This window comes from Rana temporaria, chromosome 4 (genome assembly GCF_905171775.1).
Source record: "Rana temporaria chromosome 4, aRanTem1.1, whole genome shotgun sequence".
In the NCBI taxonomy this organism is placed as follows: Eukaryota; Metazoa; Chordata; class Amphibia; order Anura; family Ranidae; genus Rana; species Rana temporaria.
The window spans coordinates 440,378,413-440,392,934 of NC_053492.1; the positions used below are offsets into that span (position 1 = coordinate 440,378,413).

Consider the following 14,522-nt stretch of genomic DNA (forward strand, 5'->3'; position numbering starts at 1 on the left):
AACTGGACAGCATACTTCAGGTGCGGCCTGACCAGAGTCTTGTAGAGCGGGAGAATTATTGTTTTATCTCTGCAGTTGATCCCCTTTGTAATGCATGCCAATATTCAGTTTGCTTTGCTTGCAGCAGCTTGGCATTGCATGTCATTGCTGAGCCTATCACCTTCTAGAACCCCCAGGTCCGTTTCCATCCTAGATTCCCCCAGAGGTTCTCCCCCTAGTGTATGGATTGCATTCATATAATTTTTGGCACCCAAATGCATTACATTTTTCAACATTAAACCTCATTTGTAGTTGCCCACCCCTTTAATTTGTTCAGATCTTTTGCAAGGTTTCCACATCCTGCGTAGAAGTTATTGCCCTGCGTAGCTTAGTATTGTCCGCAAATACAGAGACTGAGCTGTTTATCCCATCCTCCAGATCCTTTATGATTAAATCAAACAGGATTGGTCCCAGGAAAGAACCCTGGGGGATCCCCACTTTCCACACCAGACCATTCCGAGTACTCCTCATTTTGCACAGAGCGGGATCGAGTTTGGGCTCAGGAAAGTATAAGGGGGGTCTGGGGGGCATCCTGTGCACAGAAGGTTTTTTAACTTAATGCAGAGAATGCATTAGGGAAAAAACTTTAAAGCTTTAGGCCCCCTTTCACACAGTCGGACGGTTCAGGTCCGCCCGTCATATTTATCAGCGGACCTGAACGGCTGCTCCATACTTCTCTATGGAGCGTCGGATGTCAGCGGAGACATGTCCGCTGACATCCGACCTGATCCGCTAAAATGAGACGGATTGCGATACGCCGCCATCCGTCCTTGGGGGATCGGGTAAGATCTGATAAAAAACGGACATGCTGTCAGTTTTCATCAGATCTCTCCATAGGAGACAGCAGCGCTGCACAAGCCTCTCCCCGCTCAGTGGGCAGAAAGGGACTTGTCATCCGCCAGCTCAGCGGAGATCTGCGGAGAGATCTACCGCTGAGCTGGCGGACTCCGCCTAGTGTGAACGAGGCCTTAAAAAAAAATGCTGCAAGTAACCATGCAAAGTACTATTTTCTTGTACTTTCACTGCAATTCTTTAGGTTGGCGATATGGTGTTGGCGACAGGGGGGTTATTTACTAAAGGCAAATCCACTTTGCACTACAACAGGGATATGCAATTAGTGGACCTCCAGCTGTTGTAGAACTACAAGTCCCATGAGACATAGCAAGACTCTGACAGTCACAAGCATGACACCCAGAGGCAGAAGCATGATGGGATTTGTAGTTTTGCAACAGCTGGAGGTCCGCTAATTGCATATCCCTGCACTACAAGTTCACTTGGAAGTGCAGTTGCTGTAGATCTGAGGGGGACATGCAAGGAAAAAAACAAAACAAAAAAACAGCACTTTAGGTTGCACATGATAGGATGATAAAATCAGCAGAGCTTCCCCTCATTTCAAATCTTCCCCTTAGATCTACAGCGACTGCACTTCCAAGTGCACTTTCAGTGCAAAGTGCATTTGCCTTTAGTAAATCAACCCCATGGTCTCTTAAAAATAACTGCTATGCCTGGCTTTTGTAAGGCATAGTGGTAATCTATAGAGGGTTGCCGAAACTGTATAGAAGGAGATTGAGCGTAGGGCCAACGCCGGGTGAGAGCAATGAATGGGGCTTCTGCGGCACGTGAAAGAGCCCTCTATGGGGCAGCTGCGGGGAAGAGGGTGATAAATGCAGGGCTGTGGAGTCGGTAGATAAATGTTCCGACTCCTCAGTTTTATGTACTTCCGACTCCGACTCCTCTGTATTAATATGCGAATGTATTTTATACATTCCTTGAGGGAAAGAAACGCAACCTACCACAGGACTACTGGCTGGGAAGCCAACAGTCTACTGTATTGCACAGTTTAAGCAAAAGACAAACACAATGAAAACAATCAAGTGGCTGGATAGTAGCAGCAGGCATAAACATCAGGAACAGGATCTTTACCAGTTCAAAAATACAAACCACATTATTTGGTTGTTTTAGAACAAAAACAAAGCTTATCTATAATGAACCAAAAACAAAATCTGCAAAACCTAGAAATGGTTTATATTAATCTTGAAATGTAGTTCTAGGCTTAGCAAATGCAAATCAATTCAATGTAGAGTTCTAAGGAAGAGAATTGCCTCTGCCAGATCCTCTTTCATAGAGGCTCTTAAGTCAGACTTTATTATTTTTAGGGCTGAAAATAATCTTTCGACACTGACTTGGGTGGGTGGCATTGCAGTAACTATTCTGGCCACATCACTAACGATCTCTGGATAAACAAGGATGGCTTCTTCAACAGTAAGTTTTGATGCGCGATCATACTTTTCAACTTCTTTTAGTGCTTTATAAAACTCCTGTTGGAATTTTTTTATTTGGACACTTACTGGTTCTCTAACATGCGTTCCCTGTAAAATCAGAACACAACACTATGGAAAGTATAAGTATTGCAGCTCCTAATTGTGCGTTGCGTGCCATATAGTGAAGCACATGAAAAGCATGCTTCTTCACGGTCACTTAACGTGTTCGTTTTGCGGTTACATGAGGCACTGCATGCATTGGTCTTTATTCTTCCAGTAGAGAAGTCATTAATTATAACTTTTTGTGAATTGGGACATTTAAACTTGCTTTTTTTTTATTTTTTATTCCAATCTAAATTTAGTAGGAGTCGGAGTCGGTGCATTGTTTTCCGACTCCAGGTACCCAAAATTTCCCCCGACTCCTCGACTCCACAGCCCTGGATAAATGCACATCGGAAGTTGCATTGTTACTGGCTTTTTAGGTCTGGTACTTCGCATTTCATTCTTTTTATTGGAATTTTTGTAGAAAATAGTACATCCAATTAGAACTGTTATGTTACTGTATCAATATCATTTTTTTTGTTTGAAAAGGTTTACAAATAACATCGCTCTTTGAAAATCAATCCCTGGTGGACTACTTTTCAGAGGTGTTTACAGGCTATAAGGAATCATTATGTGACCTCTTCACCACCTGTTTTAACCCCTAAAAATCCACCACACTGCCTCTGCGTGCATTGCACACGGTTTTTAAAGCGAAATTCTCTAAATAAATCTCCCTCTCCGCCCCTCTTCTACTCTGCCATATTTCAAAATATTTCAGGAATCCTCCATGTGTGCGCAGATACGCCAGCGGTGTTTTCCATTTATTTGGGACCTGGCAGAGACCGGCGAAACATCTGCACACATGTGGCGGATTTCTGTGTACAAGCCCCCCATTTCTGTTCTACATATGTGCAGCATCTCTGTGCGCACATTTAGTAACCCACTGCCTTCTGGGATTGCCATGTAACACTCATCCCAGGAAGCAATGTTTGATACCACCCAGAGAGCTGCTGCAAGGCTACATTGCTTTGGAGCGAATAACTGTCCCTAACTGTCACTCCACATATGATCAAATCTGAACACTGGAGAAAAGTTGAAGCCACTGACAGCTTGTCATTGCTTTGCACAGGCTCAGCGGCTTCAAATATCCGCATCTACCTGAGAGTCCATCTGCAAAAATCCACTGAATTGCTGCAGCAGCTGGAACAATTTTATTGTGTGAATGAGGCATTAAGCAGCTGACATTAGGCTCCGTGTCAGGCACTCTTACAGAATCTATTGGCTTTTTTACTTTGTATGCAAGGTGATGTGAGTAATGTAAATAGAAAACTATCCATTGTTGTTAGGCCCCTCGCACACAGGGCTTTCCTGCTACATTGCGTCCCTCCAGGTGTGTCGGACATTGTGCATTTAGCATCATCCAGCTTCAGGTTAAAATAGATTATGACACGTTGCCTGCTGCACCTGCCCTACCTGGGCGCACTGAAAGGCTGGTAGAAACGCTCTGCAGCTGGACAGCCCCGTTAGAAAGGGGCCCTAAAGGCAACTTTACTGTAACAGGCCCAATGTTTGTACGTTGTGTGTTCAATAAACTATTGAGTGAGGAACTAAGACAGGAAAATTAAAATGCGAAACTGTCACAAAAAGTCACATAAGTTATTATGTGGCAGTACCTATAGTTAAAGCAGAGTTCCACCCATAAAACGCAACTTCCGCTGATCCGGTTCCTCCTTTAAGAGACCCTTTGAGAGATATGGGCTGAAGTGACGACGCTTCCGCCCTGCTATGGTATGGAGATATGTGATAGCCCCTCTCCCGCCGCCGAAAACTGTGCTCACACGGCAAATCCGCAGCAGAGACCACCATTATCGTAAACCGGACCGCCGCCTGAAGAGATGGATACCTTGGTTATGGCAGCTAGCTGCTGCCGTTACCGAGATATACCTCTTCAAATGCAGGGAAACCCACATCCAATTTGCATATATGCGAGAACCCAGCATGGGTCACAATCTAGAGATCTGGCAATGTCCTGCAATGAGCGGAAGGGAAATAGTTTTTTTTTTTTCTATGCACGCGATTGGACATTTTTGGAAAAAAGCTCTGGGAAACTTCCTACATACAGTAAACAGTCTATTTTCCTTTAGTAAATCAACCCCAGCATGTCAGATGGTGCATTAAATAGGGCAGGCAGAGCAGAAAACTGGGCACGTGGTACAGTGAGGCAGAGGGTGCAGTGGGTAGGACAATATCTGCAATAACCAGAGCAGCTCAACTGGTGCAGTGGGTAGGCCAGGTGCTACAAATAGGGAAGTGAAATGAGTTGGAGGAGACACAAAACATACACAGCAAGTATGACAGATGAGGAGGAGGATGGGACAGAGGGTGCAGTGGGTAGGCAAGACATTTCTGGGAGTAACACAGGGGGTAGATAGGACAGTGTAGGTGGAGAAGTGAGCAGGTACATTGTACAGTGGGTAGGAGAGAAGGTACAGTGGGTAGGAGTGGAGGTGCAGCGATAAGGGGGAGATGGTACAGTGGGTGAGTTAAGAAGTGGAATACATAGGGAAGAGGGTACAAGTGAAGTAAGTATTGGAGATAGTACAGTGAGTAGGGCAGATGTTCAGTGGGCAGCAGATCTACACGATCAAAGTGGTTGTAAACCCTTTACAACCACATTAACCTACAGGTAAGTCTAGATTAAGTCTTACCTGTAGGTGCTGGAAATATCTCCCAAACCTGCACGGTCTAGGAGATATTTGCAAATCTCTGTACGGCGATTTCTTCTGCGCATGCTGTGCCGTTTATATCTCAGGTCATGCCATTAAAGGCGGCGCATGCGCGGGAGTGACGTCACGCGACTCCGGCCAGTCACAGAGCCGGAGTACGGAAAAGGGATGAAGAATGGATGCTCGCTACTAGCGAGGAAGACCGGGACATCACAGGCTTCTCTTCTTCTCCTGCAGGTAAGTGTCACATAATCCGCTACTATGCGATGCGATGCATAGTAGTCCATTATGCTTTACCTTTTCAGGGAAACAAAGAGGAAGTAACACCCATCAGGATTTACTTCCTCTTTAATCGTGAAGAATCAAAATTGCGATCTTTTTCCCTTCCCGATCTTCAAAACAGCATGTCGCGTTCTGTGCAGAGAGTTCTCACAGCTGGATAAACAAAATCAAGGCAGCCTGAAACAAAGTATCTCTTATTACTGAAGGAAGTTAACCATTTAAAGACTAAACCTTTTCTTACATTTGTAAACAAAAAAAAATTAAAAATAAATTGCTATTTTCCGCTAGAAAATTACTTGGAACACCCAAACATGATATATGTTTTTTTTTTTTAGCAGAGACCCTAGAGCAGGGATATGCAATTAGCGGACCTCCAGCTGTTGCACAACCACAAATCCCATCATGCCTCTGCCTCTGGGTGTCATGCTTGTGGCTGTCAGAGTCTTGCCAAGCCTCATGGGACTTGTAGTTCTGCAACAGCTGGAGGTCCGCCAATTGCTTACCCCTGCCCTAGAGAATAAAATGGTGTTTTTTTGCAATATTTTATATCACACCGTATTTGCGCAGCGATTTTTCAAATGCAATTTGTTTTGAAAAGATACACTTTCATGAATAAAAAATAAAAGGGGAAACGGTAAAGTTAGCCCAATTTTTTTGTATAATGTGAAAGAAGATGTTACACCGCGAGAATTGTGATCTTTATTCTAAGCAAACAAATAGCGATTCTCATTTTAGCCAGAATCGTGCAGCTCTAGTGGGCAGGAGAGGAAATTCAGTAAGTAGGGGAGATGGTGCAGTAGATTCCAGGTGAAGTGAATACACAAGACTGCACAGTAGGTAGGAAAGGGGGTGCAGTGAGTAGAGGAAATGGTACAGTGAGTAGGGGGTATGGCATAGTGAGTAGTACAGATGGTGCAGCAGGTAATAGATGAGGGGCAGCAAGTAGTACAGATGGTACAGTGGGTAAGGGATGCAGTATCGTGTGTAATACGATTGGTGGAGTGAGTAATATGCTGCGAGTAGTACAGATGGTGCAGTGGGTAGGGAAGGAGATGTACTGCGTAGTAGGGATGGTACAGTGGGTAGGGGATGCAGTATTGTGTGTAATACGATTGGTGGAGAAATATGCTGTGAGTAGTACAGATGGTACAGTGGGTAGGGGATGTACTGCGTAGTAGGGATGGTACAGTGGGTAGGGGATGCAGTATCGTGTGTAATACGATTGGTGGAGTGAGTAATTTGCTGTGAGTAGTACAGATGGTGCAGTGGGTAGGGGAGGGGATGTACTGCGTAGTAGGGATGGTACAGCGGGTAGGAAAATATGCAGTAATTAGTATGATGGTGCAGTGGGTAGGGGAGGGGGATGTACTGCGTAGTAGGGATGGTACAGTGGGTAGGGGATGCAGTATTGTGTGTAATACGATTGGTGAAGTGCGTAATATGCTGTGAGTAGTACAGATGGTGCAGTGGGTAGAGGAGGAGATGTACTGCGTAGTAGGGATGATACAGTGGGTAGGAAAATATGCAGTAATTAGTATGATGGTGGAGTGGGGAGGGGGATGTACTGCGTAGTAGGGATGGTACAGTGGGTAGGGGATGCAGTATTGTGTGTAATACGATTGGTGGAGTAATATGCTGTGAGTAATACAGTGGGGAGGGGATGTACTGCGTAGTAGGGATGGTACAGTGGGTAGGGGATGCAGTATTGTGTGTAATACGATTGGTGGAGTGTGTAATATGCTGTGAGTAGTACAGATGGTACGGTGGGGAGGGGGATGTACTGCGTAGTAGGGATGGTACAGTGGGTAGGGGATGCAGTATTGTGTGTAATACGATTGGTGGAGTGCGTAATATGCTGTGAGTAGTACAGATGGTACGGTGGGTAGGGGAGGGGGGATGTACTTCGTAGTAGGGATGGTACACTGGGTAGCGGATGCAGTATTGTGTGTAATACGATTGGTGGAGTAATATGCTGTGAGTAGTACAGATGGTACAGTGGGGAGGGGATGTACTGCGTAGTAGGGATGGTACAGTGGGTAGAGGATGCAGTATTGTGTGTAATACGATTGGTGGAGTGCGTAATATGCTGTGAGTAGTACAGATGGTACGGTGGGTAGGGGAGGGGGATGTACTGCGTAGTAGGGATGGTACAGTGGGTAGGGGATGCAGTATTGTGTGTAATACGATTGGTGGAGTGCGTAATATGCTGTGAGTAGTACAGATGGTACGGTGGGTAGGGGAGGGGGATGTACTTCGTAGTAGGGATGGTACAGTGGGTAGCGGATGCAGTATTGTGTGTAATACGATTGGTGGAGTAATATGCTGTGAGTAGTACAGATGGTACAGTGGGGAGGGGATGTACTGCGTAGTAGGGATGGTACAGTGGGTAGGGGAGGGGGATGTACTGCGTAGTAGGGATGGTACAGTGGGTAGGGGATGCAGTATTGTGTGTAATACGATTGGTGGAGTGCGTAATATGCTGTGAGTAGTACAGATGGTACGGTGGGTAGGGGAGGGGGATGTACTTCGTAGTAGGGATGGTACAGTGGGTAGCGGATGCAGTATTGTGTGTAATACGATTGGTGGAGTAATATGCTGTGAGTAGTACAGATGGTACAGTGGGGAGGGGATGTACTGCGTAGTAGGGATGGTACAGTGGGTAGGGGAGGGGGATGTACTGCGTAGTAGGGATGGTACAGTGGGTAGGGGATGCAGTATTGTGTGTAATACGATTGGTGGAGTGCGTAATATGCTGTGAGTAGTACAGATGGTACGGTGGGTAGGGGAGGGGGGATGTACTTCGTAGTAGGGATGGTACACTGGGTAGCGGATGCAGTATTGTGTGTAATACGATTGGTGGAGTAATATGCTGTGAGTAGTACAGATGGTACAGTGGGTAGGTGATGCAGTATCCTGTGTAATACGATTGGTGGAGTGAGTAATATGCTGTGAGTAGTACAGATGGTGTAGTGGGTAGGGGAGGAGATGTACTGCGTAGTAGGGATGGTACAGTGGGTAGAGGATGCAGTATTGTGTGTAATACGATTGGTGGAGTGAGTAATATGCTGTGAGAAGTACAGATGGTGTAGTGGGTAGGGGAGGAGATGTACTGCGTAGTAGGGATGGTACAGTGGGTAGAAAAATATGCAGTAATTAGTATGATGGTGCAGTGGGTACTGGGCAGGGGTAGGCAACCTGTGGCACTACAGCTGTTGCAGAACTACAAGTCCAATCATGCCTCTGGGAGTAATTGTAACTGCCAACCTTGCAATGCCTCATGGGAAATGTCGTTCAACAACAGCTGGAGTGCCCCAGGTTGCCTATCCCTGGGGTAGGGGATGTGGTATAGTGAGTAGTACAGATGCTAAAGTAGGGAAGGTAGGATGAGTAGTACAGCTGGTACACAAAACAGGGGTGTGAGGTTCGTTGGGTTGTAGAGGTGGTGCGGTGGGTAGGACAAGTGGCACACAGGACAGAGGTGTGCGGTGGGTAGTACAGGAGGTATAGTGGGTAATAAAGGAGGTGCAGTGGGGTAGTACAGGGACCCTTCTAGAAGCTGGCAGTGTGGACAGGTCTGTGGGGCCCCGGTCTATACACAGGGCCCCCAGAACACGGAAGGGACACCTACCAGCGCCACGTCCCGGGCGGAACAGGCCAGCAGCTCGCTGTCAGTCCCGGAATCCTCGGCCTCCGGTACAGAGGACGCCATCTTCACTGAGCAGTAGACGGACCGGAAGCGGAAACACGTCACGGAGGAGACAGCCTATCCCGGAGAGGATCGGAGGTCCGGGCTGGCTGTATGACTACAAGTCCCAGCATGGAGGGTTTGTGTAGAGACGCGCTCACCCTCTTCCTGCGCTGTTTACACATCTATCCCATGCTGGGACTTGTAGTTCTCTGGCTCCTCTGTGTGATGTTGGAGGAATGTCCTCCATAGTCCCATGTCAGTGTACATAACTTTATTCTCAGATCTGGGGGGGGATTTCCCTTGGGGGGACAGAACAGGAAGTGAGAGGAAATCTCTACTAAGCTTCTGCCTAGACAGGTGTCCCCATGGGAAGATGTCCCCTCTCCTCCTGATTTCCCATCACCTCCTGTTACTGTGGGTCAGTAGAGAAGGTGAATCTCCCTCCCCCAAACACAGACAGCAATTAACACCTGACAGTCCTGAGGACATGGATGGAGGCATACTGTAAATGGCACCTGTTCCTGGAGAGTGACCTGTGATCACTATGCAGTGGGGCAGACCCCCCCCCCCCAGAGAAATACACGGACACATATATGAGGTGGCGAGGTGTTTCGTCACACATGGCGAACCATCATATTTGGCTACCCGCTGGAGTGCGCATGCGCGACGCCGCCATATGCGTTTCAACACTTTTACAAATGCTAAATTCTCATGGAAAAGCAATTACTAAAACATTCACAAATTCCTTTCAGCTAAATTCTCTAGCTATATTCTTCGTCACATTCAGCTATCCATCGCATTTTTTCAAAGTGTTTGAATGCATATGGTGGCGTCGCACATGCGCACTCCAGCGGGTAGCCAAATGTGATGAGTTGCCATATGTGACGAAACAGAGGCATTAATGCTCCCCACTAGGGATGAGCTTCGAGTTCGGGTCAAACTCATGTTCGACTCGAACATTGCCTGTTCGGCGAACAACAAACAATTTGGGGTGTTCGCGGCAAATTCTAAAAGCCGGGGAACACCCTGTTAGAGTCTATGGGAGAAATCTAAAGTGCTAATTTTAAAGGCTAATATGCAAGTTATTGTCCTAAAAAGTGTTTGGGGACCTGGGTCCTGTCCCAGGGGACATGTATCAATGCAAAAAAATTTTTTTTCGGGAGTGAATTTAATAATGCTTAGAGTGAAACAATAAAAGTGAAATATTCCTTTAAATTTCGTACCTGGGGGGGGGGGGTGTAAAGTCAGCATGTGAAATATCGCATGTTTTCCGTACATAGAACTGTCCCTGCACAAAGTGTCATTTCTGAAAGAAAAAAAGTCATTTAAAACCGGACTTGCGGCTATAATGAATTGGCGGCTCCCAAAAATTCAGAGAGAATTCATTCATAAAAAAAAGCGTGGGGGTCCCCCCAAATGTAATTACCGGAACCCCGCCGTCAATTAAAAAAAAAAAACTAAGTGGGGTTCCCCCCAAATATCCATTCCAGCCCCCTCAGGTCTAGTGTGGATTTTAAGGGGAACTCCACCCCAAATTTTTTTTAAAAATGGCGTGGAGTTCCCCCAAAAATTCACACCAGACCCTTATCCGAGCACGTAACCTGGCCGGCCGCAGAAAAGAGGGGGGGACAGAGTGCGGCCCCCCCTCTCCTGAACCGTACCAGGCCACATGCCCTCAACATAGGGAGGATGTCCCCATGTTGATGGGGACAAGGGCCTCATCCCCACAACCCTGGCCGTTCGTTGTGGGGGTCTGCGGGCAGGGGGCTTATCAGAATCTGGAAGACCCCTTTAACAAAGGGGACCCCCAGATCCTGGCCCCCCTCCTATGTGAATTGGTAATGGGGTACATTGTACCCCTACCATTTCACGAAGGAAGTGTAAATAGTTGTAAAAAACACACACACACACCATGGAAAAAAGTCCTTTATTAATAAAAAAAAAAAAATACAGCGGTGGTAATCCACTCAGTCGCGTGTCCCTGCTCCAGCGTTGTCTGTATCCAGCGACGGGTGATCTCCTCTCCGGTCCAGCGATGAGAAGATCATCCAGGATCCAGAGCGCAGCATCGCCGGCCGCCTCCCTCCACCGGAGACAGCCCAGCGAATGACGCTGCTGAAGCTGTGACATTTCTTTTATAGGTGAGGCAGGGGGCCACCCGTCACGTGACCCCGCCCCCTCTGACGCAAGGGGGAAGCCAGGCTTCCCCAGTGACGTAGCAGAGGGTGTGTCAGAGGGGGACGGGGTTAACGTGACGGGTGGCCCCGCCTCACCAATAAAAGAAATGTCACAGCTTCAGCAGCGTCATTCGCCGGGCTGTCTCCGGTGGAGACAGGCGGCCGGCGATGCTGCGCTCTGGATCCCGGACGATCTTTTCATCGCTGGATCGGAGAGGAGATCACCCGTCGCTGGATACAGACAACGTTGGAGCGGGGAGCCAGGACCGAGAGTGGATTACCACCGCTGGATTTTTTTTTTTTATTAATAAAGGACTTTTTTCTACGGTGTGTGTGTGTTTTTTACAACGATTTACACTTCCTTCGTGAAATGGTAGGGGTACAATGTACCCCATTACCAATTCACATAGGGGGGGGGGCAGGATCTGCGGGTCCCCTTTGTTAAAGGGGTCTTCCAGATTCTGATAAGCCCCCCGCCCGCAGACCCCCACAACCACCGGCTAGGGTTGTGGGGATGAGGCCCTTGTCCCCATCAACATGAAAAAATTTGGGGTGGAGTTCCCCTTAAAATCCACACCAGACCTGAAGGGTATTTTTTTTTTAAATTAACGGCGGGGGTTCCCCTTAATATCCATACCAGACCTGAAGGGCCTGGTAATTAAATTTTGGGGGACCCCCCTGTTTTTTTTTATGAATGAATTCTCTCTGAATTGCCGGGAGCCGACAATTCATTAAAGCTGCGAGTCCAGTTTAAAATGCCTTTTTTCTTTCAGAAATTACACTTTGTGCAGGGACAGTTCTATGTACGGGAAACATGCGCTATTTCACATGCTTACTTTACACCCCCCCAGGTACGAAATTTAAAGAAATATTTCACTTTTATTGTTTCACTCTAAGCATTATTAAATTCACTGCTTCCGAACTTTTTTTTGCATTGATACATGTTTCCTGGGACAGGACCCGGGTCCCCAAACACTTTTTAGGACAATAACTTGCATATTAGCCTTTAAAATTAGCACTTTAGATTTCAAATGTTCGAGTCCCATAGACTTTAACGGGGTTCTAAAGTTTACACGAGCATTTGGTGTGTTCGCAGGTTCTGGTGCGAACCGAACAGGGGGGTGTTCGGCTCATCCCTACTCCCCACCTGCTGCATGCATAGCGCTCTAAAAAAGGGGATCATAATGTATCCAGATCTTTCTGTATCCCCCATACGTGGACATGATAAAATCTTCCGGGTCCCATGCCTAGCGGCTGCACAGTGAACACAGGAGGTCGCTTGTTCGGGGCCGCTGCAATTCACAGAACACCTTACATTTTTTTTTTATTGAATGCACAACCTTCTCTGATTGGATGGGGTGTAGAGATGACATCACAATCTCCCTCCTGTCCAATCAAAGAATGCCATTTATTGAACGTGGAAGATGCAGGGCGTCCTGTGGCAGACGCTCGGCACAGGACCCAGAAGCTCATGGAGATCACTTGAGCAGCACATACTACCGCTGGCAGAGCTAGAAGATCCTGCGTACAATACGTGCCTAAAGTATACATGCAGGTTTACATGCGTTTATACACATATGTGCGAAAAATCTGCCGCTGTGTCCTACTTTTTTTTTTTGTGACGTCACGCCTACAGCCACACCCCCCTACAGTAAGAATCACTCCCTTAGGGCACACATAACCCCTTAGCACCACCTAGTGGTTAACCACTTCACTACCATTGTCATTTTCACAGTAAACAGTGCATTTTTATAGCTCTTCTTGCTGTAAAAATGACAAGGGTCCCAAAAATGTGTCAAAAGTGTCCGATGTGTCCGCCATAATGTCGCAGTCATGAAAAAAATCACTGATCGCCGCCATTACTAGTAAAAAAAAAAATTATTAATAAAAATGCAATAAAACTATCCCCTATTTTGTAAACGCTATAACTTTTGCGCAAACCAATCATTAAATGCTTATTGCGTTTTTTATTTATCAAAAATAAGTAGAATAATACGTATTGGCCTAAACTGAGGGAAAAAAAATGTTTAAATATTTTTTGGGGATATTTATTATAGCAAAAAGTGAAAAATATTGAATTTTTTCAAAATGGTCGCTCTATTTTTGTTTATAGCGCAAAAAATAAAAACCGCAGAGGTGATCAAATACCATCAAAAGAAAGCTCTATTTATGGAAATAAAAAGATGCCAATTTTGTTTGGGAGCCACATCGCACGACCGCTTAATTGTCAGTTAAAGCGACGCAGTGCCGAATCGCAAAAACTGGCCAGGTCCTTTACCTGCATAATGGTCCGGGTCTTAAGTGGTTAAAAAACATACACTTAACACAAAATATACATAAGCATGAAGTGTAAACAGAAGTTGACACCAAATGGACAGCAGTGAGCCCCTATGTTTCAACGCGTTTCACTATTTTGCTTCGTCAGGACACACTCGGGGGTTGTTGGAAGGACCAGGTCTCACTGTCTTGTAAGCACAAGATTATCCCCACCAGTCGGGGTGCATCCATAGAGGGCGCAGGAGCGCCACCCCCTCTCGCTCCTGCACCGCCACTGAAAACAATACATAGATTCATGCATTGCACCGGCCATCTGAATAACGGCAGCTGGTTGGCTGTGGAAGTGTCTATCAGAGCCAGCGGCTCACACTGACGCGCATCTCAGCCAATCAGGTTCACCAGATCTGGTTACCGTTAACCTGATTGGCTGAAGCGACATCGAGGGCGGGACTACATCGAGGGATCGTGTAGGAGGATCCGAGGATGACTGGCCGAGAAAGGTGGGGGCAATCTGGCGGCATATTAGGGGCAAACTGGCGGAAATTGATGGGCACAGTGGCAACAATGGCATGGCACAGTGGCTGTGTTTGGCATGGCACAGTGGCGACAATTGATGGCACAGTGGCTGCGTTTGGCATGGCACAGTGGCGACAATTGATGGGCACAGTGGCGACAATGGCATTGCACAGTGGCAACAATTGATGGGCACAGTTGCGACAATTAATGGCACAGTGGCTGCGTTTGATGGCATGGCACAGTGGCTGCGTTTGATGGCATGGCACAGTGGAGAACATTTTATGGCACAGTGGCTGCGTTTGATGGCATGGCACAGTGGGGACACTTTTTTTGGCACAGTGGCAACAATTTCATGGCACAGTGGTTGCGTTTGATTGGCACAGTGGCGGCAATTGATGGGCACAGTGGCGGCAATTGATGGGCACAGTGAGGTTGCAATTGATGTTTTTGTTTTCTTTCGTTTGTCCAAGATGAACCTCTAGAACAGGGGTGCCCAACCTTTTGAAGAGCGAGG

The 14,522-nt window shown here is 46.7% G+C and overlaps 1 protein-coding gene across 2 annotated transcripts in view; it reads right to left on the reverse strand.

Moving 5' to 3' along the window:
- UBR2 (ubiquitin protein ligase E3 component n-recognin 2) overlaps window positions 1–9,103 on the reverse strand; it is a 129,181-nt gene extending 120,078 nt beyond the window's left edge. For both annotated transcript variants that reach the window (XM_040351504.1, XM_040351505.1), the window contains exon 1: window positions 8,979–9,103. In XM_040351504.1, the coding sequence (XP_040207438.1) occupies window positions 8,979–9,059 (81 nt within the window). In that variant the 5' untranslated portion in view covers window positions 9,060–9,103. The remainder of the gene's footprint in view (window positions 1–8,978) is intronic.
- Between the last annotated feature and the right edge of the window lie 5,419 nt (window positions 9,104–14,522).